The 26,216-nt window shown below is 47.6% G+C and overlaps 1 protein-coding gene across 3 annotated transcripts in view; it reads left to right on the forward strand.

Moving 5' to 3' along the window:
- TSKU (tsukushi, small leucine rich proteoglycan) overlaps positions 1 to 26,060 on the forward strand; it is a 30,549-nt gene extending 4,489 nt beyond the window's left edge. For all 3 annotated transcript variants that reach the window (XM_081002286.1, XM_081002287.1, XM_081002285.1), the window contains exon 2: positions 24,869 to 26,060. In XM_081002286.1, the coding sequence (XP_080858412.1) occupies positions 24,878 to 25,939 (1,062 nt within the window). In that variant the 5' untranslated portion in view covers positions 24,869 to 24,877 and the 3' untranslated portion in view covers positions 25,940 to 26,060. The remainder of the gene's footprint in view (positions 1 to 24,868) is intronic.
- The last annotated feature ends 156 nt before the right edge of the window (positions 26,061 to 26,216 follow it).

Here is a 26,216-nt window from a genome sequence, read left to right on the forward strand (position 1 = left end):
CATTATAAAAATTAATTAAAATCAAAATTGATGGCAACCATAAACTAAAGTTCTGTGAAGATTGCCAAAGGAGGGAGTCAGGCTGTGCCCTGGCCAAAGGCCTGGTGGAACAGCTCTGTCTTGCAGGCCCTGCGGAAAGATGTCAAGTCCTGCAGGGCCCTTGTCTCTTGTGACAGAGCGTTCCACCAGATTGGAGCCGCTGCCGAGAAAGCCCTGGCTCTAGTTGAGGCCAGCCTAACCTCTCTGTGGCCTGGGACCTTCAAGATGTTTTTATTTGAAGACCGTAAGTTCCTCTGTGGGGCATACCAGGAGAGGCAGTCCCGTAGGTACAAGGGTCCTAGAATCTGAATCTACAATCTGAAATTGTCATTGGAGAATGAGGAATAATAATAATAATACAGAGGTACCTCTGGATGCGAACAGGATCCATTCCGGAGCCCCGTTCGCATCCTGAAGCGAACGCAACCCACATCTGTGCGTCTGCACATGTGCAGGTCACAATTTGCCACTTCCGCGCATGAGTGTGACGTCATTTTGAGAGTCTGCGCATGCGCAAGCGGCGAAACCCGGAAGTAACGCACTCCGTTACTTCTGGGTCGCCGCAGCACACAGCCTGAAAATGCTCATCCCTAAACTACTTCAACCTGAGGTATCATACCTCATGTTACGTCAGCTTCATGTTACGTTTTTTCAGGTTACTTTCCTGCGGCGACCCAGAAGTACCGGAAAGGGTTACTTCCGGGTTTCGCCGCATGCGCAGAAGCGCAAAATGATGTCACACGCAGAAACGGCAAATTGCAACCCGCGCGTTCGCAGGTACGCCGCTGCTAGTTGCGCTCCTTTCATGTTGCGAACGGGCCTCCAGAACAGATCCCATTCGCAACCAGAGGTACCACTGTAATAATAATAATAATAATAATATTTTATTTGTACCCCACCCTCCCCAGCCGGAGCCAGGCTCAAGGCGGCTAACATAATAAAACTAACACAGTATACAAACAACATAAGGACATAAAAACAGGCAAAGGAAGATGAACAGGCGTGGGTGTCAAGTGAGAAAATAGCATGGCATGTCCTTCAAGGTGGGTGGCTCTGCTAGGTTGGACCAGCTGGGCCTTCTCAGTGGTGGCTCCCTGTTTGTGAAATATCCTCCCCAAGGAGGCCCACTTGGCAGAGTCATTGCCTATGTTCAGGCACCAGGCAAAGCTGTTTTTATTTACCCAGGACTTTTTTGCCCTCAACTTGGAGGGTTATTGGATAAGTGTATGGCCTCTCATGTGTGGGACACGGGTGGCGCTGTGGGTTAAACCACAGAGCCTAGGACTTGCCAATCAGAAGGTCGGCGGTTCGAATCCCTGTGATGGGGTGAGCTCCTGCTCCTGCCAACCTCGCAGTTCGAAAGCACATCAAAGTGCAAGTAGATAAATAGGTACTGCTCTGGCGGGAAGGTAAACAGCGTTTCCGTGCGCTGCTCTGGTTTGCCAGAAGCGGCTTAGTCATGCTGGCCACATGACCCGGAAGCTGTCTGCGGACAAACGCTGGCTCCCTTGGCCCATAGAGCGAGATGAGCGCCGCAACCCCAGAGTCGGTCACAACTGGACCTAATGGTCAGGGGCCCCTTTACCTTTTTTATGGCCTCTCATGCTTTCGGTGGCGTGAGTTGGATATGTCTTTTTGTGACTATTTACGCTTGCACTTTTTAGGTTCTGGTTTTATCCTTCTTCCTGCGCACGGTGAGATTTGTTGCTATTTCTTGTTTTGCAATGCAAGTCGCTTCGAGACACTTTGAGGTAGCAGATGATGGGAGCTGGTCAAGTGTCTGGCTGGGTAGGTAGCAGCGAGGGACGAGGACGCCGCTCCAGACAGAGGAAGAAGGCGACCTGGAAAAGTTGTGCCCACGGGTACTAATATGGGTGCCCCCTGCAATCCCATTGCAAGGGTTTGGACTAGTTCTGCCCCTCAGTGGTACCCAGCAACTCTACAGTTCTGTGATCCTATACATGTAGGCGAGTCAAGGCCTAGATTTCCAGCATGGACAGAATTCATGCCTCTGCAAGAAAAAAAAAAATTGTCATATTTAAATAAAACCTCCGGTGAACTTTGCAACCGGGCAAGAAAATGAGGAAAGGTTTATTAGTCATGCCTTAGTCAAAAGGAAGTCCGAGACAGATGAATCGACTCTGAACCATTGTGCGTTTGGGTTGGGGGGGATATTTTAAAAAAATAAACAGACGGAAGCCTTATTCTGCTGATTCAGAAACCGAAAACAGGCTGTGCATACCTTTAATGCACATTCTTTCCCTCGAAGAGTTCTGGGCAATGTCAATTAGTTCTCTCAGGGTTAAGAGGTCCCAGCAGCCCTTAAAGAATTCTTTGAGGGGAAAACATATGGTTTAAAGATATATAAAGGTGTACACAGCTTTGGTCTGCGTTAGCCTTAATAGAAGAAGCAAGACAAATTCTTCATAGAGGTGCAAAACCACCACACATTTAGGGCTCCCTTCCATCCAATCTATGCATCGCTTCTGCATGGTCTGAAGGAGTCCAGAAAAGACTAACAGGAACAAGAAAAGGCAGAATAAAATATATAAATCAAAAATGCATTAAAGCAATTATACTGAAACAGCAATGGGGGCCAGGTTCGTGTTACTATTAGCAGGTAAAGCCCGCCCGCTAAAAGCATTTTTGCTTAAGACAAGCCTACCCAGATATTTAGAAAGTTGGTGCGAGTTTTAATCTGTTTGTTGTTTATTCTTGTTTCAAATTTCCTAAAGTCTTACTGACAATTTTATTGTTTGGTGTTTATTCCTGCAAACCGCTTCAAGGTTTCTATGAAATTGATGAAATGACTGAAAACAAACAAACAGCAGCCTAAAATAACCCCCGCACCCATCCAAACAATAAAAAAGGTAAAGGGACCCCTGACCATTAGGTCCAGTCGTGACCGACTCTGGGGTTGCGGCGCTCATCTCGCTTTATTGGCCATGGTCATGTGGCCAGCATGACTAAGCCGCTTCTGGCGAACCAGAGCAGCGCACGGAAACGCTGTTTACCTTCCCACTGGAGCAGTACCTATTTATCTACTTGCACTTTGACGTGCTTTCGAACTGCTAGGTTGGCAGGAGCAGGGACCGAGCAACGGGAGCTCACCCCATCCCGGGGATTCGAACTGCCAACCTTCTGATCAGCAAGTCCTAGGCTCTGTGGTTTAACCCACAGTGCCACCCGCATCCCTTATCCAAACAATAAACCACCCCAAAACGGACTGTTACTTATTTTCCCAGGCATTTGGAGAGAAGCATGTATTGTCTGTCATCATTGAGGCTGTAATGCCGCTTGCCAGGGAGGCTTTCCTGGGAAGAACATTCCACATCGGGGCCACCCCGGAAGAGACCTCTCATCTCACTACCCTTTGAGCATCTCTTGGGAGGCGGCGCCCTTGGTGAATGTCCCTCTTCCCCGTTCTCCTTGCAGCAACTGAGGATACGCATCAGACAAAGTTGGAGTCTGTCTTCCTTGATCTAGTAGACCCTTCTCCTTCCAGACTTAGGGAGAGGCAGGTTCCCTGTTCATGAATGTTGTCGTCTTCTTTGGTGATCCCTCGTAAGATTGTCTTCCATGAACACGAACTTAACAATGAGTCCGTACTCCTTCTGCACTCCAAGCATGTGCACTGCCTCTGAGTTGCTGGGTCCCTTCCGTTGCCTCACTGAGCTGTGCGTGTGGAGAAATCCGGTGGTACCAATGTGAACCAATTTCTTTCTACTTTGGCGCTGCCTCGTAGCTGAGTAAGAGCATCTTCCATAACAGGGTTTTAGCAGTGAGTCCGTAAGTGACTGTGGAGGCCAATTCTGGATCCACACGTCCTTCCACAGTGGGGACATTGGTTTCTGGCAGGAGTTGATCACGGTGAGGGTTTGCCAAGTGTGCCTTCCTCTTTCTCCCTTTCGTCCTGAATTCGAGCGTCTTCAAAGCCCATGACACCTTTGGTAAAGGCTGTTCTCCAAGTGGAGCGCTCGCAGGCCAGTGTTTCCCGGTTGTCAGTGTTTATACTACATTTTTAAAGATTTGCCTTGAGAGAGTCTTTGAACCTCTTTTGTTGACCACCAGGATTACACTTTCCATTTTTAAGTTTGTTTGAGTACAGTGGTACCTCGGGTTACAGACGCTTCAGGTTACATACGCTTCAGGTTACAGACTCCGCTAACCCAGAAATAGTACCTCGGGTTAAGAACTTTGCTTCAGGATGAGAACAGAAATCGTGCGGCGGCAGCAGTGGTGCTTCAGGTTAAACACAGTTTCAGGTTAAGAACGGACCTTCGGAACGAATTAAGTACGTAACCAGAGGTACCACTGTAGTTAATCAGGCATCCGCACAACATTGAACTGAACGAAATTGATGTCGAAAAATCATTGCTTCGACATGGGTGATATTTGCTTCTTCCAACACACTGGCATTAGTTAGCCTATGAATGTAGTGTTGGCTCACTATGGGATTGTTCATAGCAGAGGATTCCAAGCCATGTTCCTTGGAAAATTCTCCAGGGGGCAATGAGATGATGAACGATGATGGATGAACGTCCTTGAAAGACCAGCTGCCCCACCCTGCTGAACTTCCTTTGCAAATGCGCAGCTACAGAGGAGAGATGGATGTGTCCTAAGATGCACTTTTGGTCGAAAGAGGATGATGTTCTGCAAGCCTGGCTGGTAATTATTGCAAGTGGGACTTGCAACAAAATTTTTCGCCAGTAGCGGCTTAGTCATGCTGGCCAAATGACCTGGAAGCTGAACGCCGGCTCCCTCGATCAATAAAGCAAGATGAGCGCCACAACCCCAGAGTCGGCCATGATTGGACCTAATGGTCAGGAGGCCCTTTACCTTTACCTAAGTAGCCATGGCCTACTGTAAGCTATAAGGGTGCTGCAATCTCTACTCTCCCAGAACTGAAGGGTCGTCGTAGGCTTCTGTCTCAGCCCAGTTTGCAATGGAATACAGGCAATGGATAACAATGCCCAATTGTACCTTCTCAGGGTGAGTCTAGTCCAGGCCTCCCCAAACTCAGCCCTCCAGATGTTTTGGGACTACAACTCCCATCACCCCTAGCTAACAGAACCAGTGGCCAGGGATGATGGGAACTGTAGTCGCAAAAACATCTGGAGGGCTGAATTTGGGGGTGCCTGGTCTAGTCTCTAGTGCTTCTGCACAGCACAGCAGCATTCTTGAAAACCACTCAGAGCCCGGCCTGCAGTTTTCCGTGTGAACTACACTGCAGGGGTCCTGTTAAGTCACCTCTTCCTGTGACTGTTCCAATCTTCAGCCTGGAGCTGCATTTGCCTTGGCATGGATTTTAGAAAAATTGCACCACAGTGTTACCTTGGTTCTCAAACTTAATCCATTCCGGAAGTCCGTTCCAAAACCAAAAGCGTTCCAAAACCAAGGCGCACTTTCCCATAGAGAGTAATTCAAAACGGATTAATCCGTTCCAGACTTTTAAAAACAACCCCCAAAGCAGCAATTTGACATGAATTTTGTTATCTAAGGAGTGTACTGCAGTCACACAACCTATCAGTCAGTAGCTGAACTGGGTTCCACACAGTCATGAAAAAATGCCGCAAAAACGGACAGACCTCAGCATTGCACTCAAATCGGAAGTGTGGCACTCAAAACGGAGCATATTCAGCTTACAAAAAAAGTTCGCAAACCGGAATACTTACTTCTGGGTTTGCAGCGTTCGGGTTCTAAGTTGTTTGAGTACCAAGGCATTTGAGAACCAAGGTACCACTGTAAATAATAACTGTGTTGCAGAAGGAGCTCTTCTTCCTGCCGCTACATTTAGGGATTTTTGTGTTCGCAACAAAAAAAACACGTTACCGGTTCCAGCTTCATTAAAGTCTTTACTTTTTCTAACTAACCCTCGTTGGTGCCTATAGACAGCTCTCTTTTCCATCCCTGGGAACATTTAAAAATAGCCTCTCACTGTGAGCCAGGAAGTGAGACCTATCCAGACAATGAGATTGTTCTTTTCCGTATATCTCTGTGTCTCTGTCCTCCTGTTCCAGCCACCGCAGGGAAGGCTTTGACTTCCACCAGTCTGTCTCATCCTCTTTTCAAACCACCTAAGTCGGTGGCTATCCGTGAAGCACATTCTGCAGATTAACAATGGTCTGTGCCCTCCTTCCTTCTGTCTAGCCTGAATCATCCAACGTTCATTTTTATTATTATTGTATGTTCCTGAGTTCCATTGTTATGTGCAAGGGGGGAAAAAATCTCTGCTTTCTCTGCACCATAATTTTATACGCTCCCGGTCATGGTTCCCCCATCTTACCTTCTTTTTCCCCAACTTAAAAAGGGAGAATCACACCTTGATCATTTTTGGATGGCCATTTCTGAACTTTTTCCAGCTCTGCCGTTTCCAACTGACACCATCTGAACTTTTTAGCGTCTTCCAAGTGTGGTTGCACAAGGTGATTTCTGTTAGCGGTTTTTTGCTATTGCAATCAAAGTGGCTTGCAAAGGAGAAAAGGAAAGGAAAGGAAAACCAAATTTAAAGGTCAAATAGCACTTTAAAATGATAGAAAGCACGACAGTGGCAGTCTTTTCTCTTTGGCGATCACTCATAGCCGAGTAAGATTGTCTTCCATAAACACAATTTTAACAATGAGTCCATAAGTGGCTGTGGAGGCCAATTCTGGCTCCACACGTCCTTCCACAGTGGGGACATAGGTTTCCGGCAGGAGTTGATCACGTTGAGGGTTTAACCAAGCATACCTTCCTCTTAGCTCATTTCTCCCTTTTGTCCTCAGTTCGAGCATCTTCAAAGCCCATGACACCTTTGGTAAAGGCTGTTCTGCAATTGGAGCACTTGCAGGCCAGGGTTTCCCAGTTGCCTTGAGAGAGTCTTTGAACCTCTTTTGTTGACCACCAGCATTACGCTTTCCATTTTTAAGTTCGGAATAGAGCAGTTGTTTTGGAAGACGATAGTCAGGCATCCACACAACATGACCAGTCCAACGAAGTTGATTTTGAAGAATCATTGCTTCAACACTGGTGATCTTTGCTTCTTCCAGTACACTGGCATTAGTTCGGCTGTCTTCCCAGGTGATGTGTAAAAATTTTTGGAGACTCACCCCATCGCGGGGATTCGAACCGCCGACCTTCTGATCGGCAAGTCCTAGGCTCTGTGGTTTAACCCACCGCGCCACCCGCGTCCCTTCAAAATTAGAGTATTCAAGTATTAAAGCCTGTTGCCTTCTTCCCAAAGCCCGGGAAGCTTCCCAGCTTAGGGGAGGAGACGTGATGCTCATGCTTGTGATGTCAGGATGTCCCAGCGTTGGCCCCGCCCCACCCCCGCCAATCACCCTCGCAAGCTGGCACCTCTGCCCTTACAAAAAAATTCACCGCATGCCACTGATCACAACCTCATTTGTGCAAGACCCGTGCAGGTGCTGGGGAACATTTGCAAGGGGTGATGTTCAAGGCAGCCATGCAATTGTCCTGTCATACGTTGTTTCCAATGTTTCCACAGAGACACACTCCCTTGTGTGCATCAGCTCCCCCAAGCCCCTCGTGGCACCACAATAGTCCTTTTGTCTTTTTGAGACGGTGGACCAATGCTTCTGGAATCCTGCCCAGACACCGGCTGGCTTGTTCCACTTCCTTGCCTTGGCAGGTGGTAGCTGTAGGAATCTTTCCCGCAGGTTGGCACCTAGCCTGTGGTCAGCCAGCCATGCTCAGGGCAGGCAGTTCAGCTTTGGGCACGGACAGGCTCTGGAACGATGTCTGTGGGCTGAAGGCATCAGTGTCAGATTGGTTTGCAAAGCGGCACAGCAGATCCCCAATGGGGACTCCTTGCAGCTGCAGGAATTTCACCCGTAGATCTTGCAGCATCTCAAACGGCCGTTTGGAAACCCTGCCCTCAGAACCGTTGAGGCTTCTCAACGGTTCCTCCTCATTAAGATCGCTTGCGGTGAGCAAGCATCCCTGCAAGCTTGCCTGTTGTTAGCAATGCCCTGTGGTGCAACAGCCACAGGCCAGGGCTTGAGCACATCTCAAGGCGTTCTAGCCCAGTGTTGCGGGCTGGTTGGAAGCAGTGGTGTAGCGTGGGTTGCCAGAGCCCATGGCTGCACAGAAGGGGTGGGTGGAAGGTAAATGGTTGGAATACACACATAATGCAGGCATGGCCAAACTTGGCCCTCCAGCTGTTTTGGGACTACAATTCCCATCATCCCATACCCACTGGTCCTGTTAGCTAGGGATGATGGGAGTTGTAGTCCCAAAACATCTGGAGAGCCAAGTTTGGCCATGCCTGGCCTAATGGCATCCATGTCACCCAGGAGATCTCAGTCACAGAGATAAGAAAAGTTGTTCCATTGTCTGGAGAGGTCATTTTCTGGTTTGCATGGAGAAGCCGTTTTGTGTGGAAGCCTGCAGCTATATTGAGGCAGCACCAGGTGTTGAAATTTTGCATCCCTTTCAATTTTCTGCCCAGAGCAACCACCCCCTTGGACCCCATGCTACACCACTGGTTGGATGCAAAAGAATGGTGGGAGGAACCAGCTGGGGGACCCCCAAGGGAAGAAGGTTCAGAGGCCGGAGAGTGATGGTGGGACAACGATGAGAGGTCAGAGGGAGAAGACTGGGGGTGTCGGAAGCTGCGGAGGCCACAGGGTTTAGTGAGCAGGGAGAGTCTGTGGCAGAGAGAAGGCCAGAATCGGAGGCAGAAGCAGAGGCTGGAGAGGAAGGAGGCCAAGAGACGGGTCAGGCTGGTGAAGAGTCACAGGTGTCTCCCTCTCCTGCTGCAACAAGCTCCCCTCCTCGCTTGTTTCCCAGAACCAGAAGAGGCATGAAAAGGGTGGAGGAAAGGTTGGCTGCATGCAGGCGCAGTCTCCGATTGCTTGGGGAAAGAACCCTGGAGAGGTAGGGGACTTAGCTGGTTGTGAGAAGGAGGGGACTTTCAGTCTCAGAAACTGATCCCTCGGGCAAGACCCACCTGCGATGAGATTCTTGTGCTCATCGGCCTGACACTCCTTTGCCAATTTTGCTAATAAAGACTTAACTCTTGTTGCATGCTGTGATTTACTGCTGGGAGGAGTAAATCCCCTGTTGAACAGGTCCTCCCCTCTGAACGTTCTTCCTAATATTTAGTCAGAATCCTTGTCGCCTGAATCCATTGGTTCGGATCCTGCCCTCTGGAGAAGCAGAAAGCAAGCTTGCTCCATCTACCATGGGGAGAGCCCTTCCCATATTTCAAGATGGCTCTCGTATCAGTTTTCTTTTCTCCGGGCTAAACCTGCCCAGCAGTCCCAGCCTGCACTTCAAATAAACAAAAACCGCATCCCAAAAATAGAGACGTTTCCTCAGTTTAATTAACCTGATTAATCGGTTAGAGCCGTGCGTAAATTGCAAAGCAGACTCCTGATTGTCCCTGAGGCCAGCTTATTTTATCTTGGAACATTTTGTCTCTGCTGCGATGCTATGTCCCTCCTATCAGGAACTGGGAGGCTGCAGGAGCCGCTTGAATGATCTGGAGAAGTTGATGAAGTGCCGTCTTTCTATCCCACTCCTGTGATCTGGGAGACCTGGGTTCAAATCTCCACTCGGCCAGGAACTTAGTTGGGTAACCTTGGGCCAACCACTCACTCTCAGCCTAGCCTACCTCACAGGGTTGTTTTCAGGAGAGAATGGAGAGGGGAGAACCACATAAGAGCTCCTTGGAGGAAAGATGGGAGATAAATTCCTAATTTAAGCACATAGGAAAAGCCTTGCTGGTTCTGGCCAATGGGAGCCCATCTAGTTCAACATCCTGTTTTCTCCATGGCCAGCCAGATCACCACAGCAGACCCTCTTCCCTCCTGCGGTTTCCAGCAACCTGATCAAAGGATCAGGTGATGGGGAATGACCTTCTGTGGCTCTGACCCTGAAGGGCAGCTGCCAGCCAGAGTACAGCGTGCTGAGCTAGACGGACCAAACTTGAGGAAGGCATTGCGCAAATTCATGGGAGATAAGGGCTATCGATGGCTACTATCCACGGGGGAGATGCTCTGCTTCCACCACCAGAGGTGGGATACTAGCCTGATTCAGCTACCTATTCTTTCATTGTTAAGTGTATATTCTCTCTCTCTTAATTCATTCATTTACAACAAGTAAACAAATTGCATGATTTAAATCACATCATTATTATTGACTTCCCTTCTCCCTCCTTCCATGGCTCATTATAATTTTCCCCTTTCTGCTGCATATTCAAAGTACAGTGGTACCTCGGGTTACATACGCTTCAGGTTACAGACTCCGCTAACCCAGAAATAGTGCTTCAGGTTAAGAACTTTGCTTCAGGATGAGAACAGAAATCATGCCCCGACGGCACGGCGGCAGCAGGAGGCCCCATTAGCTGAAGTGGTGCTTCAGGTTAAGAACGGACCTCCGGAACGAATTAAGTACTTAACCTGAGGTACCACTGTACTCCTTTTTCTTTCTGTTTCACCATCTTACCTTATTTTATCCCCCCGCCACCCCCGCTCCAATTACAGTGGTACCTCAGGTTACATACGCTTCAGGTTACAGACTCCGCTAACCCAGAAATATTACTTTGAGTTAAGAACTTTGCTTCAGGATGAGAACAGAAATCATGCGGCGGCAGCGGGAGGCCCCATTAGCTAAAGTGGTACCTCAGGTTAAGAACAGTTTCAGGTTAAGAACGGACCTCCAGAACGAATTAAGTTCTTAACCCGAGGAACCATTGTAGTCTGATCCTGCTAATGTTTCTAGTCCTTTACAATGATTTTTCAAATATTCCCCCAATTTCCCCCATTCTTTCTTAAAAACTTCCTTCTCCTGGTCTTAAATTCTACTCGTTAATTCAGCCATTTCGGCATACAGTGGTACCTCAGGTTACGTACCGTATTTTTCGCTCTATTGGACGCAGTTTTTCCCCTCCAAAAATTGAGGGGAAATGTGTGTGCATCCTATGGAGCGAATGCAGGCTTGTGCCATAGCCGCACGCAACCCCTCCGGCAGGGAGAGGCTGCACGGGGCTATGGCTTCTTTAGCCCTGCGCAGCGTCTCCCGGCAAGGAGAGGCTGCACGGGGCTAAAGGGGAAACCAAAACAGCGAGCAGGATCCATCCCGCTCGCTGCCTTGGCTTGTTCCATAGCTGCGCGCAACCCCTCTGGCAGGGAGAGGTTGTGTGCAGCCTGTACGCTGCTCTTTGGGGCTGGAGGGGGGAAATATTTTTTTTCTTGATTTCCCCCCCTAAAAACTGGGTGTGCCCTATGGTCCGGTGCGCCCTATGGTGCGAAAAATACGGTACTTAATTCGTTCTGGAGGTCTGTTCTTAACCTGAAACTGTTCATAACCTGAAACACCACTTTAGCTAATGGGGCCTCCAGCTGCTGCCGGAGCATGATTTCTGTTCTCAACCTGAAGCAAAGTTCTTAACCCGAGGTACTATTTCTGGGTTAGCGGAGTCTGTAACCTGAAGTGTCAGTAACCTGAAGCGTCTGTAACCCGAGGTACCACTGTATTCTGTCCATTTCATCTGCCAATCCTCCTTCGCTGGAACTGCTCCTTCCTTCCACTTCTAACTGGAGATTCCCCGGCCCTTTCTGGGTGCAAATAAAACCCCTCAAACCCACATCTTAGCTGTGATCCCTCTCCCAGTTGAGGTCAGAGTACCGTTGGCTTGTGCAATAGCGAGTTGGCTGCGGTTGAAGCTGCCCTTCCCCTTTTCTGTGCCTGCTGAGGGCTTCTGACAGACCCATCGCCTCTTCCCACTCCTTTGTGTGTTGCAACATAACGTTCACAAGTCTGCCAAGGGCTGTGGGGAGATGAGGCACTTTGGCTAAGGACTTGTGGCATTGTGGTGTTCAGCCCAAGCTGTTCATCCTCCTCCTGTCTGGCGGCAAGGCTGCCTCAAACTGGCGGCTTTCTAAGATTTTCCTTCCCCTTCTAGGGTTTATTTTCTTGGAACTTGACAGCAAAAGGTCCTGCCTGGCGCAATCTGGGAGATAGGAGTTTAGAGGAGTGGCAGGTATGTCGTACAACCTACTGTTTATAGCAGGGGTAGGCAACCTAAGGCCCGTGGGCCGGATGCGGCCCAATCGCCTTCTCACTCCAGCCCGCGGATGTTCCAGGAATCAGCGTGTTTTTACATGAGTAGAATGTGTGCTTTTATTTAAAATGCATCTCTGGGTTATTAGTGGGGCATAGGAATTCGTTCATTTTTTTCCCCTTCAAAATATAGTCCGGCCCACCACATGGTCTGAGGGACGGTGGACCGGCCCCTAGCTGAAAAAGTTTGCTGACCCCTGGTTTAAAGTCTCGTATGCACTGTACACTTAAAGTAGCATTGTAGCGTTTTGAACGGGATGCGGGTGGCGCTGTGGTCTAAACCACTGAGGCTAGGGCTTGCTGATCAGAAGGTTGGCGGTTCGAATCCCTGCGATGGGGTGAGCTCCCGTTGCTCTGTCCCTGCTCCTGCCAACCTAGCAGTTCGAAAGCACACCAGTGCAAGTAGATAAACAGGTACTGCTGTGGCGGGAAGGTAAATAGCGTTTCCGTGCGCTCTGGTTTCCGTCATGGTGTCCCGTTGTGCCAGAAGCGGTTTAGTCCTGCTGGCCACATGACCCGGAAAGCTGTCTGTGGACAAACGCCGGCTCCCTTGGCCTGAAAGCGAGATGAACGGCACAACCCCATAGTCGCCTTTGACTGGACTTAACCGTCCAGGGGTCCTTTACCTTTACCTTTACCTAGCACTTTGAACAGTCTGGGAACTGTAGTTTGTTACGGGTGCCAGGAGTTGTCAGGAGACTCCCTGCCCTCCTCAGAGTTCCCTGGGAAGAGGAATTGATTGTCAAACCGCAAAATCTTAAACTGGATGGAGCAATGGTCTGACTCGGTATAAGGCTGCAGCTCAGGTAGCAGAGTACAGGCAACACCCCGAAGGAGCATCTCCATCCCCATTGTTCTGCCCATACACTGAGGTCCAGCGCCAATGGCCTTCTGGCGGTTCCCTTGCTGTGAGAAGCCAAGTTACAGGGAACCAGGCAGAGGGCCTTCTCGGTAGTGGCAACCCCCTGTGGAACACCCTCCCACCAGATGGCAAAGAGAACAACAACTACCAGACTTTTAGAAGACATCTGAAGGCAGCCCTGTTTAGGGAAGCTTTTAATGTTTAATAGATTATTGTATTTTAATATTCTGTTGGAAGCCACCCAGAGTAGCTGGGGAAGCCCAGCCAGATGGGCGGGGTACAAATAAATTATTATTATTATTATTATTATTATTATTATTATTTAATTTACCTGGGCATTACATTCCAAGGAGTTTAAGCAAAATTGCGTAATTGGGGGCACCATTGAAAAAGCCCACAAACATGACAGCTGCTCCCTCCAAACCTTTTTGCTCACATTCCCAACTCTCCCCGAGCCGCAAGGGCAGTGTTAGAAAGGGCACCTTAAACCCTAGGTTATGGTTGCGGCAACAGAATTCCTAGGCGCCTTTTTAAAAATCGGTGAGGTTTATTTTTTATTAATTTCATTTTGATTCCACTTTATATTTTAAAGAAAAAAGAATCTCTGCTTTAAAAATATTTTTATTAGGAATTTCAACAAAACATTTAATCAAAAAAATATCATCCTTATAATTCCCCCCCATTTCCCCCCTCCCCATAAAGTAACCCCTCTCCCCTCCCCCCCCCCCCAGACTTCCCTCAGCTCCTCTCTCTGGTTTATCAACAAATGTTATTCTCTGCATGTTACAAAGTTGTATAGATCCTTAATTTGTCTGACTAGCTGTTGTCAATAAAAAGTTTGTGGTTGTTGATTCAAAACCTGCCAAGGAGTCCAGTTCATTGTGTTGTTTCTTTAAGTACTTTGTAAAGGGTTCCCATTCATCTCTGAAGTCACAGTTATCCTTGTCCCATAGTTTATGTGTCAGTTTTTTCAATTCTGCATAGTCCATCAGTTTCTCTTGCCACAGTTCTTTAGTCGGGATTTCCTTGTTCTTCCATCCTTGCGCTATTAAGACTCTTGCTGCCGTTGTCGCATACATGAAGATATTTTTCACTTTCCTTGGCAGGTCTTTTCCTACAATCCCTAACAGAATCTCTTAAGTGTTTTGCAAAACATTAAAACAGAAAAGGACGGGGGCAGGGGGGAATGCAGTGAATAAGATGTACCTGCTTCAGAAAACTGGAGGGGCCAGGCAAATCGAGAGGTCCATCATCCACCTGGCACCCGGAGATCTCCGTGTGGTCACAATTTGAACCCGTGCCAGTAGCAAAACGTGCCTGGCTAATTTCTACCACTATGCAAGGGCTCCTGGGATTGAACTCACAAAGACTCGCAGGATCTCTAGATAATAATAATATAATAATAATAATTTATTATTTATACCCCACCCATCTGGCTGAGTTTCCCCAGCCACTCTGGGCAGCTCCCAATCAAGTATTAAAAACAATACAGCATTAAATATTAAAAACTTCCCTGAAGTGGGCTGCCTTCAGATGTCTTTTAAAAATAGGATAGCTACTTATTTCCTTCACATCTGAAGGGAGGGTGTTCCACAGGGTGGGCGCCACTACTGAGAAGGCCCTCCGTCTGGTTCCCTGTAACTCACTTCTCGCAGGGAGGGAACCACCAGAAGGCCCTCGGAGCTGGACCTCAGTGTCCGGGCAGAACGATGGACGTGGAGACGCTCCTTCAGGTATACTGGGCCGAGGCCGTTTAGGGCTTTAAAGGTCAGCACCAACACTTTGAATTGTGCTCGGAAACGTACTGGGAGCAAATGCAGATCTCTCAGAACCGGTGTTATGTGGTCCCGACGACCACTCCCAGTCACCAGTCTAGCTGCCGCATTCTGGATTAATTGCAGTTTCCGGGTCACCTTCAAAGGTAGCCCCACGTAGAGCGCGTTGCAGTAGTCCAAGCGGGAGATAACCTGAGCATGCACCACTCTGGCGAGACAGTCTGTGGGCAGATAGGGTCTCAGCCTGCGTACCAGATGGAGCTGGTAGACAGCTGCCCTGGACACAGAATTAACCTGCACCTCCATGGACAGCTGTGAGTCCAAAATGACTCCCAGGCATTGGTGTTTTTGTGCTAGCTTTGCCATTTTTGTGGCGATGCGTGCAAAAGCCGGGCAAGGTCTTCCCGCGGAGACTTGAGTCAAACCAACAGCCCCACCCGCCTGGTGGGATATCGAGAGTCAGTGTGGTGCAGTGGTTAGAGTGTTGGAATAGGAGCTTGGGAGATCAGGGTTCGAATCCCACATGGCCATGAAGTTCACTGCGTGACCCTGGACCAATCACTTTATCTCTTAGCCTCACAGGGTGGTTGTGAGCATAAAATGGGGAGAATAGTGTACGCCACGTGGGAGAGGTGGGATACGAATGCTGTTAATAATCGTACTAATAATATTGTTTGGACCTGAGAGCCTACTCTCCATTTTAAGGTTCTTGTAAAAATATTTCGGCTCCTAAAAAACCTGAATTTCAGCTCCCAACAGACCTGAATTTCAGCTCCTAACAAACTGAAGTCTCAAGCAGTCGGTGGTCTTTTTTTGTTCTTTACCTCCTGTTTATAAGACCTGTCATGAAGAGGTGCCAGGCCTGCAGGTTTAATCCCTTTCCGCTGTCTTCGGGACATTTTCACCCTGCTGCGACCTAAGTGCTTTCTCTAGACCTGCAAGTGTGTTAGAGAGAAGCTGGGTTGTGTGTGTGTGTGTGTGTGTGTGTCCCACCCCTTTTCCTGCCACTGAGTTCTTCTCAATGCGCTCAGAGCCAAAACTTGCAATCTGCTTTTTTTTTTCCTTTTCATTTGGGGAGTTTAAATAAAAGGCACTGCGTACTGTGATTTTGAGGTCTTAGATATATGGTAATGTTCATAAGTGTACCAACCAAGCACATACATAGATCAGCACAGGAAGGCCAACCTGGAACCATTTTGATTCCCAAACTGTCCCAAACTGACCAAATGTTTTCTCTGCAAGGTCAAAGTGGGAAACCTCCCCATTGTCTTTTCCTTCACAAATCCTGCCTTAAGGGCACATTTCAGATATGAATGGGGTGTGAGCCTGTGAACTGGCCCAGGAACTAAGTATTTATCACTACAAAAGAATGGCCAGGCTACCCAGGCGATCCAATCAAGTAACCTGCCAGATAGGAGATAAACAATGACAGGAGAAAAACAACATTCAAATTTGCCGTTTAGACCGCCTTATCTGTGATGTAGGTATGATGTATCTGAGGGGTGGTCTTAGGTTACACCCCTTCTGTGATGTATATATGATGTTTCTGGGGGTGGTCTTGATCTACAGGGTGGGAATTTCAAAAGTCTTTATAAGGACTTGCATGCCATTTTTCTGGGTCCCTCCTCCTGCGTGTGAGGGGAGCACCCTGTTGCAACAGATCAATAAAGATCAGGCTTACTAGCTGCTTTGCTTCTCAATATTCTCTGGTTGGCCTCTGTTATTCTCTCCTACCGATAGGGAACCTATGTAAGGACTCTATATGGGCTCTGGGATACCCCATAAGGGAAAAGGGCAGATTTTTGTTTACAACAGTGCGATGGGGCAAGGTTCACTTAGGAAAAATGATTTTTTTGGGTGCGTGGGAGGGCCAATCAGACACAAGCACAGGCAATGCCTGTTTCCCGTTATGGGTCATAGTCGGATGGAGGAGGGAATGTTTTTGTGTCTTCCACAGTGGGGGAAAAAGATGAAAACCATGTGCTAGCTTTTGCAAGATATGTCCAAAAGCCCCTTTATAACTGATTTTTCGGTCGGTGGAGCCGGAACCAAGAGAGCTAGGTTGCCAACACGGTGCCCTCCAAAAGGTTATATAAATCTGGAGGTGGTGGAAATAAATCGGAGGCATTGAGGTCCAGCGCCGAGGGCCTTCTGGCTGTTCCCTCGCTGCGAGAAGCCAAGTTACAGGAACCAGGCAAAGGGCCTTCTCAGTGGTGGCGCCCGCCCTGTGGAACGCCCTCCCACCAGATGTCAAAGAGAAAAACAGTGGTACCTTGGGTTAAGAACGTAATTTGTTCCAGAGGTCCGTTCTTAACCTGAAACTGCTCTTAACCTGAGGTACAACTTTAGCTAATGGGGCTAACAGAATGGGATTTCTGTTCTCATCCTGAAGCAAAGTTCTTAACCCGAGGTACTATTTCTGGGTTAGCGGAGTCTGTAACCTGAAGCGTCTGTAACCCCAGGTACCACTGTACCAGACTTTTGAAAACATCTGAAGGCAGCCCTCTTTAGGGAAGCTTTTAATGTTGAATAGATTATTGTATTTTAATACAGCGGTACTGCGGGTGACAGACGCTTCAGGTTACAGACACTTCAGGTTACGGACTCCGCTAACCCAGAAATAGTACCTTGAGTTAAGAACTTTGCTTCAGGATGAGAACAGAAATTGCGCAGATGGCGGCAGCGGGAGGCCCCGTTAGCTAAAGTGGTACCTCAGGTTAAGAACAGTTTCAGGTTAAGAACGGACCTCCGGAAAGAATTAAGTTCTTAACCTGAGGTACCACTGTATTCTGTTCAAAGCCGTCCAGAGTGGCTGGGGAAACCAAGCCAGATGGGTGGGGTATAAATAATAAATTATTAGTAGTAGTATTATCTGAAGAGATATCCTGGCCCTTGATGGGGCGGGGGGAGTTTGGGAAGACAGGTGGGGAAGACAGGTCTCTTTCCTCTCCAGAGATCCTCTTGCAGTATATCCCCCTCCGTTCGGCCGCAGTTGTTGAGTTATGGCTCTGCTAAGAGGGAAGCCGTAAGCCAAGGCGCATCGGAGTATTATCCTTGCTCCAAGGACAGGCTTAAAAAATATAGGTGGGCAGGATTTTTTTCGGGGGGTGTATGCCAGGCAGGACAAGGACACTGGTGGCGCTGTGGGCTAAACCACAGAGCCTAGGACTTGCGGATCAGAAGGTCGGCAGTTTGAATCCCCGTGACGGGGTGAGCTTCCGTTGCTCGGTCCCTGCTCCTGCCAACCTAGCAGTTCGAAAGCACCTCAAAGTGCAAGTAGATAAATAGGTACCACTCCAGCGGGAAGGTAAACGTCGTTTCCGTGCACTGCTCTGTTTCGCCAGAAGCGGCTTAGTCCTGCTGGCCACATGACCCAGAAGCTGTACCCTGGCTCCCTTGGCCAATAAAGCGAGATGAGCGCCGCAACCCCAGAGTCGATCACGACTGAACCTAATGGTCAGGGGTCCCTTTACCTTTACCTTATGGCAGGCAGGGGGACAGGGGAAGCAGGAAGAGCCTCAGACGTCCTCTCTTCTCTCCCACCACCTGGGAGCAACCATTGCACCACACTGCCTCAGTGGGAGAGATTGGGGAAGCAGGGCTTGCTCCTGCTGCTTAGCCAAAACCCCAGTTCAATCAGACACTTCCTCGACCATCCTTGTCCCTTTTTCCTTGCATGCCAAGTTTATTTTAATTATTATTTAATTGTATGCTGCCCTTCAGCCGTAGCTCTCAGGGCGGTTCACAATATAAAAATACAATATATATATATATATTAAAAACACACAAAATACACGATTAAGATAGGAACGAAAACACATAATAATTCTCCTCTCCCACAAAAACATCATGGGTTGAGCACAAAAAATCCTGCATCGTGGGGGATTGGACGAGATGACGCCTATGGTCTGTTCCAACTCTATAATTCTATGATTCTGGGATTTAAAAGGGTATTGGAAGTTATCAGCCAAAGGCCTAGTGGAAAGGGAACTTTAATTTGTAAGCTTGCAGACAGGGATGTCTTGTTCTAGTTGATTGACTGCAAGCTGCTCTAGCAACCTTTTGAAAAAATGTGTTTATTCTTTAAATTCTTTTAAAAAATGTATTCTTTAAATTTCCCCTGAACACTCCCCCCCCCCCCAATACATTATGAAGAGTTACCTTTCCATACAGGCACCATGACTCCTACAACATGTTCTATTCAGTGATTCAGAAGTTAATATAAACCTTCAGGACTCGTCTTGGGATGGGGTTTTGTTTTTGTGTGTGGAGAATTTGTCTGAGATTTCTTTGTTTTTCCTCTTCCCTCCCTAACCCTTTCCCCTTGTGTGTCGTGCGTTTCAGATTGCAAGCCTGCAGGCGGGGGGGCCGTCTGGTCTGAATTGATTCTACTCGAGCCGCAATGGGGGGCCTTTTTGAAGCGCAGGGTAGAAACTCTCTAAATAAGTGAAGTTTTGTAGTTGCAGGGACTTGTTCAAGAGGAAGCAGGGATGCTGCCCGTTTTGGGGGCTAAAAAGCAGGCATCTGGGGTTAATTAAGGGCTGAGCATGAATTTTTTCTTCCTCTCTTGGCGGCTGAGTCTGTGTTTGCTTTTGGTCGGCTTATTTGTCTTCATAGCTTTCTATTTGTTTTCTTGGAGGGATAAAACCACTCCTGTCTCTCCCCCCCCCAAAAAAAAAGAAGAGCAGGCAAACTCAGGAGAACCGTAAATCGCCCTGAATAATGATCAGACAGTGAAGGAGCTCATTTAGGGCCCGTTTGCCTGGAAAGGGTCGAAAATCTATTCTGAACACAGGACTGCCTGATTTGTGGCTCAGATGCTGAGCTCAGGGGTGTCAGCAGGCAGGTCAGGATGAGATTCACTGAGCGGAGCTTGGATCCTGACAAGACAAGTACTGTTTTGGGGGGACAGGGGGCAGGCAGGTGTTTCCAAGCACAGTTCGAAATGTTGGTGCTGACCTTGAAAGCCCTAAGCGGCCTTGACCCAGTTTACCTGAAGGAGCATCTCCACCCCCATCGTTCTGCCGGGACACTGAGGTCCAGCTCCGAGGGTCTTCTGGCGGCTCCCTCACTGCGAGAAGTGAGGTTACAGGGAACCAGGCAGAGGGCCTTCTCGGTGGTGGCACCCGCCCTGTGGAACGTCCTCCCACCAGATGTCAAAGAGAACAACAACTACCAGATTTTTAGAAGACATCTGAAGGCAGCCGTGTTTGGGGAAGCTTTTAATATCTGAAGGACTATTGTATTTTAATATTTTGTTAGAAGCCGCCCAGAGTGGCTAGGGAAACACAGCCAGATGGGCGGGGTATCAATAATAAATTAGTAGTAGTAGTAGTACCTATGTAAGAGGCTTGTTTATCATTATATTTTGGGAATGTTTTTATGTAGCTGTCTTGTTTCATTCTTTCTGCATGCCCCGTGATCATATTATAAAGTAGCTGTGATCTGTGTTATAAATCAAGCCCTGCTAGCGGCTGCCTCTTTTTGATTCAGAAGAGTGACTAGTGGGGTGCCACAGGGTTCTGTCTTGGGCCCGGTCTTATTCAACATCTTTATCAACGACTTGGATGATGGACTCAAGGGCATCCTGATCAAATTTGCAGATGACACCAAACTGGGAGGGGTGGCTAACACCCCAGAGGACAGGATCACACTTCAAAACGACCTTGACAGATTAGAGAACTGGGCCAAAACAAACAAGATGAATTTTAACAGGGAGAAATGTAAAGTATTGCACTTGGGCAAAAAAAATGAGAGGCACAAATACAAGATGGGTGACACCTGGCTTGAGAGCAGTACATGTGAAAAGGATCTAGGAGTCTTGGTTGACCACAAACTTGACATGAGCCAACAGTGTGACGCGGCAGCTAAAAAAGCCAATGCAATTCTGGGCTGCATCAATAGGAGTATAGCATCTAGATCAAGGGAAGTAATAGTGCCACTGTATTCTGCTCTGGTCAGACCTCACCTGGAGTACTGTGTCCAGTTCTGGGCACCACAGTTCAAGAAGGACACTGACAAACTGGAACGTGTCCAGAGGAGGGCAACCAAAATGGTCAAAGGCCTGGAAACGATGCCTTATGAGGAACGGCTAAGGGAGCTGGGCATGTTTAGCCTGGAGAAGAGGAGGTTAAGGGGTGATATGATAGCCATGTTCAAATATATAAAAGGATGTCATATAGAGGAGGGAGAAAGGTTGTTTTCTGCTGCTCCAGAGAAGCGGACACGGAGCAATGGATCCAAACTACAAGAAAGAAGATTCCACCTAAACATTAGGAAGAACTTCCTGACAGTAAGAGCTGTTTGACAGTGGAATTTGCTGCCAAGGAGTGTGGTGGAGTCTCCTTCTTTGGAGGTCTTTAAGCAGAGGCTTGACAACCATATGTCAGGAGTGCTCTGATGGTGTTTCCTGCTTGGCAGGGGGTTGGACTCGATGGCCCTTGTGGTCTCTTCCAACTCTATGATTCTATGATTCTATTTCCAGTGTATTTCTTATCAATAAGAAATTCAGTGCTGTGTGAACGAAGTGTGGTCTGGTGTATGTGTGTGTGGAGTTTGAAAACCACTGCCCAGGCATCTCACCGCTTTGAACGCTCACAGCTTCCCCCAAGGACTATGATGTATGGGCCAAACTCTGGAATGAGAGTATAAAATTCACCGCTTGTTCTGCCTTAAAAGAGAACGTTATGAAGATGGTCTATCGTTGGTATCTTACTCCCACCAAATTGGCAAAAATGTACAGAACTAGTAGTAAAACTTGCTGGAAATGCAAGGAAAAGGATGGCGACTTCTTTCATATGTGGTGGTCATGTAATAAATTAAAAGAGTTCTGGGAATCGATTTATAACGAGTTAAAAAAGATGTTTAAGTATAGCTTTCCCAAAAAGCCGGAAGAATTCTTGCTAGTTTGGTGGGAGAAGATATTAAGAAGACTGATCAAAGATTCTATTTGTACGCAACAACAGCAGCTAGAGTTCTGATAGCTCAAAAGTGGAAGCAACAGGAGATGCCGACAATAGGAGAATGGCAGATAAAGCTGGTTGAATACGCTGAGATGGCTAAATTGACACACAGAATTCGCAATCAGGAGGAGACAAAGTACCAAAAAGAATGGTGTAAATTTTTGATCACCTCAAGGTCCATAAATAGCAACACCCTAGAGGTCCTGGGCCCTAAGGAAGTCAGATTAGCCTCAACCAGAGCCAGGGCCTTTTCAACACTGGCCCCGGCCTGGTGGAAGGCACTGTCTCATGAGACCAGGGCCCTGCAGGATCTGATTTCTTTCCTCAGGGCCTGTAAGACAGAGTTGGCCTTTGGCTCGGAGCCAATTTGATTCCCTCCCCCTCTTTCTTTTTCCTTTCTCCTCCTGTGATGAGGCTGCATTTTAATATTTTAATGTTTCAATATTTTAATGTTGTCTTTTAATCTTGTTTTTAAGTTGTATTCATTCAACTTGTCTTTATTATTGCTTGTTAGCTGCCCTGAGTCCCGCCTTGGCTGGGGAGGGCGGGGTATAAATAAAAATTATTATTATTATTATTATTATTATTATTATTCATGTAAAAACACACTGATACCCGGACCGTCAGCAGGCCGGATTTAGAAGGAGATTGGGCCAGATCCGGCCCCCAGGCCGTAGTTTGCCTACCCATGGACTAGATCATCCTCTGGTCCCTTCCGACTCTACAATTCTGATTCTCCACCCTCATCACTTATTAGCTTTTATGGTTGAGCATGATATTTGGCAAGCAGTTAGGAGAACCAGCTTCTTGCTACTCTCCTTGAGGCTTCAGCTTAAAACAGCTAAACGTCTGCGTCCGTCCGCCCCCCCCCCTTTTTTTAACATGACCTGCGTCGGAAAAACAAGAGCGGCAGCAAATCTGTGTGTAACTAGCTGTGGAGTCTTGACTTAAATGCAGGTGGACAGATTAATCAGTGCTTTTGGCGGGGGAGAGAGAAACCCAACACCCCAGGAGTCTATTAAAACTTGACAAACAGCAGGTACGGTTTTGGGGGGGGGGGTTGAGAAGGGGGATGCTTTAAAGGGCTGGCAAAGCGAGGCTATTAAAACAACATCACTCGAGGTTTGATTTATTTCCTACAGCTTTATTCACTGCTGGGCTGCTGTCTCTCTCTCTTTCCTGTTTAAAAATAGAAGGCCCTAATGATCGTTCTTTTCCTCCCGAGGCTGTGGAATTTATCTCTATTGTCTGCCGTCATTTTCAAATAGCTCTTTTTTTCTCTCTCTCTCTCTCTCCCCCTGCCTTCCCTCAATCTCTTTTTTCCTTCCGCTAAACTTTTCCACCTCTGTAAATTCACACTGGGGTCCGACTGCTTCGGTTTTTAAGATCAATCAGGCCAGTTCCAAAGTTTATGGCTGTTAATGGCGCTTGCCAGGGATATAAACTGCCTTTCCTCACCTCTCCCAGAGAAAAGAAGAGAGCGCCGTGTGGCTATTAGGAAGTATTGACCCCGTTGGGTTCAATTTTTTGAAACGGGGATTGCCATTTGTTTAAGAAAAAAGGGAGAGGAGCCTGATTTTATTGTCAAGCATGCAGAAATGGCATATTTCAAAGTTCAATAGGCTTTAAAAATCCATCCGCTCTCATCAGGGAGCCCACGGGGGAAATGTGCCCATTATGGTTGCCGCTTTCAGAGAAACAAAAACTTTGGCATAGAACCGTAGATTTGGAAGGGGTTCCGAGGGTCATCTAGTCCAACCCCCTACTGTTAAGTTGTGGGTGAACATATCAGACGACACAGCGATTCTTCAAACAGCTCTTCTTTATTCAGAGGCCAGAACAGAACTGAACTGAAGGGTTCAGCCAGCCTGCTTATATAGAGCTCCAGTACAACGTTACTGTAACAACTTTCTAAAACTATCCAATCACTGAACGTCACTTTCAATCCCTTATTTGCATAACTATCTACAGTATCCCCCTGCTGGCCCAGGGTGAGAACTTCAGTACATAACACCTACAATGCAGGAATGTTTGGCCCACAACCCTGAGATTAAGAGTGAGTCTCGTGCTTTGCTGACTGAGCTATCCCAGCTGAATCACCGTGGTAAGAGCACGAGACTCTTAATTTCAGGGTTGTGGGGTGGAAAACCACGGCAAACGGCACTTAAGCCAATTCTGAGATTTGTTTCAGAAACTTGGAGGAAGTTGAATCCAGATGGCAGCTTGAGATGAACTCAGGAGAGAGGCACCTGACCAAACAATAGCAGAACCAGGGCAGAGATGCACCCAGCCCTGTTTACAAAGCTTGTTTAAATAAAGGAGGGTAGCACGGCGCGAGCACACGTATATTTCAGTGCGTGACACCAGCGCATAGGAGCGTGCTAGACTTTGGCAAGAAGGGCGCACGCCAAATTAATATTCCACCTTTCCCCCAGAACTGGGACTCAAGGTGGCTCACGGAAATTAAAACCAACCCCGATAAAATGCAGAAAGCTAAAAACGTATAAAAGATAATAGTTGAAAAAAGTTTGATCAACAGAGCTGGCACTACTATTGCGCCACATAATTCCCGTTCCGCGTTTGTAGGAACTCGTTAACTTTGGAGCTACCTGCCTATTGAGATCAATCACGTGCTTTCACTGTACTCTTTTCGGTGCCTACCAGAAATTTTTTTTTGCTTTGACAAGCCTACCCAGATGCATAGGAAGTTGAAGGTAATATTAGTCGGTTTTAGTATTTTAACTTTTGTATGTTTTAAGTCGGGTTGTGAATTTTTCTCGTTTTTATTCTATCTTTGAGGGTGGTGGTTGTTTTCAATCAATCAAGCGGTGTATAGATCTCATGAAATAAATAAAAAACTACTTAAACAATTGGAACAAAAAGCAGATTTTGCCAGAAAATGCAGGTGGTGGTTGCCTGGACACTCAGGTGAAAATTATGGCAAGCAGTGGATATGTGGGAGTCCGGACAAAGTCTGGAAACCAAACGCCATCTAGAAACCAGATCACTTCATTTTCAACTTCCAAATCAGGGTAATTTTGTAAGGACCACCCCTGCTTTTGAATATTCTTCTCGGAACTATCCATCTCGCTAATTGTATCTTCTTCACGCTGCCGCTATTTGGTGACTCCTCCTGACGTTCCGCTTGTGTTTCCTCTTTGCAGATTCCAGCAATGCCTTTCTTAATCTGGTTCAACCTGCTGCTGCTCTACCTGAATGTTGGCGCTTCGAAGACTTGCTTCCCAGGGTGCCACTGTGAAGTGGAGAGCTTCGGTCTCTTCGACAGCTTCAGCCTAACCAAGGTGGACTGCAGTGGGATTGGGCCCCATATCGTGCCTGTCCCCATTCCTCTGGACACGACCTACTTGGATTTATCGTCAAACAACCTGGACTCCATCAACGAGTCCATGTTGACCGGCCCCGGATATACCACGCTGGTTAGTTTGGACTTGAGCTACAATAAGATCTCCAGGATCTTTCCCACCACTTTCTCCAGACTCCGCTATCTGGAATCTTTGGATCTGAGTCACAACTCTTTGGTGGCCCTTCCAGACGAATGCTTCTCAGGGTCGCCTTTGGGGGATGTCGACCTCAGCAACAACTTCATCCTGGACATCACCACCAACATCTTTGCATCCAAAGGTCACGGGAAGCCCATCAACGTGGACCTCTCCAACAACTTGATCAGCCGCGTTTCGAGACACCAGGGCAAAGCCATTCCCAACATCCAGAGCTTAAACCTGTCCGGAAACAGGTTGAAGAGGATCCCCGACCTTCAAGGAATCCCTCTCCGGTTCCTCAACCTTGATGGGAACCCAGTGGTGGCCATTGAAAAAGGGGCATTTCAGGGGCTGAAAGATTTGATCCACTTGTCTCTCAGTGGGATTCCCGACCTGGCGGAGATTTCACCGTACGCCTTCCAAGACCTGCCAGCTCTCCAAGCGCTCGATTTGTCCAACAACCCCAACGTCAAATCCTTGAACGCGGAGGTTTTCTACAGCCTCAACTTTTTGCAGGAGCTCAACCTGTCTGGCACAGGGGTGGCGAACTCCGTATCGAAAACGATGCTGAAATTTCTGCCTTCCATCAAAAGCATCACCCTCGGGAAGGATGTAAAGTGCATTAAGACGATCCGGGAAGGCCAGTACCACAGACAAACCGGGCTGACCAAGAAAGAGATTCTAAGTTGTCACGACAGCCATGGGTCAGTAGCAGCAGCGCCCTATGCTTTGTGACAAGGGTCAAGGAGATTGTGTGGATGCCTGGACTTCAATAAGCCTCAAATGTGCCTTCTGTAAAAACTGTTAATTTATATATTTTGTATAATTCAATACTTGATTACAATGATTGATTGGAGACACAGGTTGTGGTGCGTGAGTTAATTTGATTTATTCTTCCAGCTCCCAAATATCTCCCCTTATTAAGCCTGGCAATATTCCTAACTAGGAACGATGGGAAAGACACACGTCCTCCAATGGTTGCCTAGATCTACAGGTCTTAGAGGACCACATG

The sequence above is a fragment of the Podarcis pityusensis genome, assembly GCF_964106645.2.
Source record: "Podarcis pityusensis genome assembly, chromosome: 4".
NCBI classification, from domain to species: domain Eukaryota; kingdom Metazoa; phylum Chordata; class Lepidosauria; order Squamata; family Lacertidae; genus Podarcis; species Podarcis pityusensis.